The sequence below is a fragment of the Natator depressus genome, chromosome 13, assembly GCF_965152275.1.
Source record: "Natator depressus isolate rNatDep1 chromosome 13, rNatDep2.hap1, whole genome shotgun sequence".
NCBI classification, from domain to species: domain Eukaryota; kingdom Metazoa; phylum Chordata; order Testudines; family Cheloniidae; genus Natator; species Natator depressus.
This window is the reverse complement of record NC_134246.1, coordinates 25,628,505-25,634,825: the sequence shown is the minus strand read 5'-3', so window position 1 is coordinate 25,634,825 and position 6,321 is coordinate 25,628,505. Positions and strand designations below refer to the sequence as shown.

The window sequence follows — 6,321 nt, the reverse complement described above, 5'->3', positions numbered from 1 at the left end:
TTTTCCTCCTTCCGTGTCAACCAAATACATCGATATGTGAACCCTGCTGCCCTGCCCCTGCACTTTGCCCCTCTACCCTCCCCCCACTAAAGGAAAAAGAAAGAAAGGCTGCTTGCTAGCAGAGTGCAACAACAGTACACGCTGAACAGATGTTCTCTTCGGGAGCTCTGTGGAAGAGAGGTTATTTCTAACACAGTAAACAAAGCCATGCAAAAAGTGGGAGAGAGGGGGTGGATAGGGTAGAATAAGAGGTAGAAGAAAAAAACCCTAAGGATAAGGAAGAACAGAGCTGAGGAGAAGGAGAAAGAACACAGCATGGCAAGTGCTCAAGGCTTCATTTTTTTTGTTGTCCTCTTCTTGTAAACAAGCTAATAATTTTCATTAGATTGAACAAGTAAAAAGATTGAAGTTCCAAGTCTGAGGGGCTGGGGCTTCCAGGAGTCTTTTCAGTCTGTTCAGCAACACCATAGCCAGTGAGAGAAAACAAGAGGGGGAATTTTTGTTGTTGTGTGTGGAATTTTTTTAAAATCTTCATTACTTAAAGCTGAGAGAAAAAAAGCCGAATTGGGAGCCCTTTGCCAGGTTGGCTCAGCGTCTCTAGACTGAATAAATCACACTAAGTTCAGAGAGAATTTTTTTTCCTCTTTAATGATTTAGAAAAACATGTGTTTCCTTCCTCTTCCCCTTTGCTCAAAGGCGGGTCTGTGCCTCAGGGACGTAGATTTCAATGCTGTCCGCGCTCTCCGTGGCAGAATTCTGCCGGACAGAGGCAGCCCGCTTGGCTGCCATGAGACGCTTGCGAGCTTCCTGGCGTTGCTTATCCACAGAGTCAGAGGCTTTGTCCCGGTTCAGTGGGGTTTTGGGCTTGGCTGGCTTCTTTGGCACTGGAGGGGGTGGTTTCTTCTCTTCCTTTAAGAGACAGTAAGAAGACAGACAAAACATAAAATAAAAATGCACATACAAAAGTTCTCTCTCTTCTGAGACAACAAGGAGAGGGAATAGTTTGTGGCCCAAAGGGGGACATGCCTTTCAGCAACGAGCATCGAGTGAATGAGGAGAAAGGATTCTGGTCCAAGACACTTCTGTTACATACAGTTTTTACTCTCTGCTTTCCATTTAACAGACAATGCACTTAGTCTCACTCTCTGGTGGCACAGAATCCCACCCCAGGAAGCAGATATGGGTTTGCAGGTTGCTCCTAGGGCTTAATGATGGGTCAGAGCACATTGAGAAGATTAACACAGCTGGACTTTAAGAGGCAGAACTACAGTGTGCCATATAAGCTTTATAATACATAGTGAGCTGCGACTCATGTCCCCCCACATTTCAGAACTGATGTAGGCACAGAAATAAAGCACACACAGGGGTTTAAAGTGAGATGGTTCTCACAGGTACTGATTACAGCCTATTCAGTAAAAACTTAGCCTCTTTATCCAACATCCATTTAACAAAGAGCCTGTCACCTCCCGCTATGTAAATGTGTGCTATTCACTCATCCACCCTTGACCCCCCCAAACACTTTTTCCCTGAAGGTTTAAGGAGTTTCTAAAACTCATTTTAATTTATTCTATAGGAATCTTCTTGATGCACCTCACAGGAGATTACATGTAGGGGGAGACTTCTTTCTGCTTTTGAACATGCAGGAAACATTATTATGATTACATGCATTAAGAAAAGATAGAGAGTACGCAGCAAGCAGAAGACAGCAGCAGTTCCAGAAATCTAATCCATGAAATGGTAGTTTAAGAACACAGAGCTACAACAGAAGGGCTATTGCTGACTCAGCAGAGTGCACAATAGTTTGGCCACTCTGAACTGCCCCATGCTCACCTTCTTCTCCGGTGTTTCTGCCAGTTGCCAGCTGTTAGCCTTTAGGTGGTAGAGCTCATCAAATTTCATGCTGATGTCTTCAATGGACAACTGCAAGAGATCCCAAAACCCAGCTAGGTCCTGGGCTGTGGGTCTGGGATTGGCATTGGGGTTCTGCAACGGAGAGGGTATCAACAAGAAAATCAGAAACAGCATGTCACCAAAGTCATGAGATTACAGTAGTCTGTGCTACTTTACACTTTTACCCTTTGCAATTCTCAGCTCATGTCGACATCTACTGGCTGGGACTGAAACTGTAGACGTTTCTCTCAAGTATCCATAGGAAGAGGACAACCAAAACGTCTCATCTTCACCACACAGTGCATGTTCTCTTCTCTATAGGTTCTTGTACTGTACCCATCAGCATAGTATGAGCACATTCCAACAGTGCAATAAGCAATGTGACTACATATTTGTCTTTTCCCCCCCCCCCCGGCTCTCATTCTCTCTCCAGGAGAGATGTGTGTGCAGTGGAATACCTTGTTTTGATAGGCATTTTCAAAAATATACATGTTGCTATATGTTTACATTACAGAAGACACAGACAAAAAATTGTGCCTTGCACTTGGAGTGAAGGTGGTGATGTTTATGCTGTTCCTTAGTACTTGGGGGAGTTCATTCCACAGCTTCTGATCAGCCCCCAGAGAAAAGTTCTGTCTCCCGTAGACAGACAGATGTCACTTACGATGCCTTGGTCCTGGCCAACCCTGACAACATTTACCGTAGGAGAGACCCAGTCTAGAATCCAAGTACATGTTGGTAGCAGGAAGCAAGACGGCTGCTTAGCCTAGTGCAATCCCGCAGAGCTACCATACCAGAAGTCCTACGTTTGAGTTCAGAGACCAGAAAATTTGTGGTTTCTTTTTTAGGCATCCAGATGCTATGGTAATACTTGAAATAACAAAACTGGACAAACCATAATCATCAGACCAAACGGGATAAAGCCTGAGAACCTGAGTGCCACTTGATACACAGAAATGCAAACAAGCTTGTTTGTTTCTGCTAGAACTTGGTCAGAAGTAAAATACATTCTTTTTGAAATGGAACTGTGGGAGTTTAACAGTAACCCACAACTGGTTTGAAAGATTCTAAATAGATGACAGAAGTTTCTCCAAACAGCTAGTTGTTCCAAGTGAACTGGAGTTGGGTCCCTGAAGAATCTGAGCTCTACACATGGACCTGGTTTTCAGAGTGCTCAACACACACATCTGGTGTCAGATTTTTAAAAGATCTCCATACTCAGCATGCACCCAACATGCTGAGCTTTCTAGAAAGTCTGGCCCCTGGATTCTCTGCCAGTGCAAATGTCATTGCAGCTATCAGCACAACCAAAAGCAGTCATTCAGCACTACCCCCTATTTTCATGGCCCATGAAACTTTTCCAAGAAATGTCCACTGGGGCTGCAGTTTGACTCATACCTCAGCCTGAAGGCTAAATTATTTTCCCCAGAAGGTTTCAATAAAAGCTACTGAGCCCTGACTGAAGTGTTCCTTAAACATCAGAAGGGCTTTCACCCTCGGATAAATCTAAAAATACATTTTAAAAATTTTAAGTTGGTCCTGTTGAGACCTAAGCCAGGACAAGCAACTTTGCCACATTTGAAGAAGTCTGAGTCACACACAGCATTTTACAAGCAACTGGAATCAGTACTGTGGGGATGGTTCCATCAGCCATGCAGGGTAAGAGTATTCTGAGAGGGTTTGGGGGCTTTTTATAAACACTTCATTTTTGGCTAACCCTTTGCAGTTCATCTTAAAAAATATTTCAGAATAATAAAATATATGGCTCAAGCAGGCATTCGGAACACAGAATCTCTCTGCAGCCTACCAGGATTCAAGCCTCGAGCAAATTACAGACAGACATTTGTTTCAATCCTCTCTGATAAATACTCGAGCCAAATTATGCCTCCCAATAGGTGTGCTTGGCTACCACTGATATCAGTGAGAATCACGAGCAGGCATCCCAGGGCAGAACATGGCTTTAATGCTGCACACATACAACAAGAAAATGTGTGAGGTGCCCAAGCTACCCCTCTTCGGTTGCTAAATTGACAGTAAGTGCATGTTAAGAAAGTCAGCCTCCTGTTACTGCACAGCTTGAGACCCGCTTAGTTTTTGTTTTAAAAAGCATCATCCATCTTTGGCACCAGGAAACGGCCTGGTTGTATTATACACAGAGCTGCTTCAGCTTAGCAGTACAGAGCTGTGGTTAGACTACTGCCATTTTACAAAGTTACTTCTACTCACCAAGTTTTGCTCACAGAGGCCCCGGAACTGCTGGAACTTTTGTGACATTAGTAACTGTGCGCTGCCCACTGCGCTGAGGACTTTCCCTAAGACTAAAGAAAGAAAAAGGAATTTGAGACGTTAGATAAGAAATAAAAACATCTGAATGTAGCAAACAAGAATTTTTCAAAAAGTTAAGATGCTTCCTAGCATTTATACACATTGGCTTATACTCGTTCTATGAGCAAAATTGTGTTTTACACTCATTTTAAACAAGCCACGTCACGAATGATCTATTGTTACAAATGGATGCATTGCCCCTAGGTCTCTGTATACTTTGTTCTCCCTTGTTCTACTGCCAAGAGACCCATCAAGGATGGCAGACAGCCACGCTGCCACAAGATTCTGTTTCTGCAGTAGAGTTTTACTGAAGTTCCTAGGCAGAGGAATCGTTTTTGGGTATGTTTTACACTGCAAAAGGAGACCTGTGGCAGCAAGTCTCAGAGTCCGGTCAACTAACTTGGGCTCGAGCTATGGGGCTAAAAACAGCAGTGTAGATGTTTGGGGTTTGGGCCGGAGCTACCTGAGCCTAAACATCTACACTGCTATTTTTAGTCCCATAGTGTGAGACCGCAAGTCCAAGTCAGCTGACCCAGATTCTGAGACTCACCTGCTGCAGGTTTTTTGCTTTGAACCGTAGACTTGTCCCTAGAAGCCAGTTTGATATCCTCTAGAACCCCTCTTCCCCATTATGTATTTAGAGAAAGTGAATTCCAGAGACCCCTAATTCTACAGAGAAGGGAAGCCGCATTCCAGCTGTGATAGATTGCTTCACTTATTGTCCAATTTGTACACAGTACTATTGATATCTATAGCGCGATGCTTCCTAAAACAGAGGGCACTAAAATCATTAGATTAGAGCTTACAGCAAGGTTGAATGACAAGCCTTTTAAGGCACAATCTATAGGCGAGCCACCAGTGAATGTGCAATGCCCCTGACCTGCAGGCATATGCACTCAGACAGACCTTAACCCACTCTTCCAAAATACAAGAGGATCATGAGGAGGGCAAATCAACCATCTCTTTTCACAGAAAGGTTTAAACATTGAGCAGTTCATAAATATTTAGCAGAACGAAGTGCTGAGGTCCCAGGATTTAAAGACTCTTCCTCAGAGTGCTCAGTGGAGCTCTTAGGTGTGGAAACATTGTCCTCTCTTGCCACCAATAGAAGCGTTTGGGCTTTTTACTACTGGAGGCTCAGCTGAAGACAAAGCAAGAACTCTCAAATGCATTGCAGGATCATATGGCAGTGAGGAACTCAATGACAGATCCTTTACCTGTTCATTTTCTGGGCTTTAACTGTTTTTAGTATTTGGGTCTGGTTTGCTGGGCATGAGCTGGACTCTCCAAACACACTTTCAGACTTAGTTCTGCATTAAAGAATTTGCTGGGAAATATTTACTAAGGGCTAGAGGGACCCCATCCCCTATTACTCCCTTGCTCAAATGAGTAAGGGCTGCTCAGCGCACAGCTCCTGCCATGGGGGGAGAGCAAAGCTGGTCCCTTGATACTGCCCCTGCAAGCAAGCAGGTGAGGAAGGTCTAAGAGTGGGAACAGCCCTGCCCTGCTTGTCCAACTTGCCAGCCAGAACAGCTGGCTTGATGTATGGAGGCTGGGGGAGGGGAAATGAAGAGTAAATGGGATGATGTAAGCCACCCCATACCTCCCAAACAACGGAGCAGTGATTTGTGTCTGAGTCACTCCGAGGGCAGTGCAGCTTGTGGCGTTGCAACCCAGCCCTAGGTAAAGATCATGCCCACTGTAGCAATACCACCCACATTTACTTTCCTAAGTAACCTCACTCTGTGCCTGCTCCGTGTGATTCTAGAATCAGACTATCACTTATCCCATCTAGTCCCTTCCTGGCCAGCACCACCCCTTTCCTTTGTCAGGGTGTTCCACATGCTAGCAAGTCTCAAGGTATGTCCGCCCTCGCAGGGTTTTTAGCCCCACAACCTGAGACAGCTGACCCAGCCCAGCCGTGGGTTTTTTATCCCAGTGAAGACATACCCTCACTGTCAGGAAGATTCTCCAGTTACTCAGCTTCAATTCTCGTTTTCTTAAATTTTATCCCACCACAAGTTTATCAGGCCACTACAAATAACTTTTCCCCATTCCAGTTACACCCCATGTTCCTCCCGAGTGCCATGCAGTTCTCAACACCCA

General features: G+C 44.7%; 1 protein-coding gene across 6 annotated transcripts in view; it reads right to left on the bottom strand.

The window, feature by feature from the left end:
* Window positions 1-684: 684 nt before the first annotated feature.
* Window positions 685-6,321, bottom strand: part of DLGAP4 (DLG associated protein 4) — a 473,125-nt gene continuing 467,488 nt past the window's right edge. For all 6 annotated transcript variants that reach the window (XM_074970251.1, XM_074970246.1, XM_074970245.1 and 3 more), the window contains 3 exons: window positions 4,117-4,208; window positions 1,831-1,983; window positions 685-909 (listed from right to left, as the gene is read on the bottom strand). In XM_074970251.1, the coding sequence (XP_074826352.1) occupies window positions 691-909; window positions 1,831-1,983; window positions 4,117-4,208 (464 nt within the window). In that variant the 3' untranslated portion in view covers window positions 685-690. The remainder of the gene's footprint in view (window positions 910-1,830; window positions 1,984-4,116; window positions 4,209-6,321) is intronic.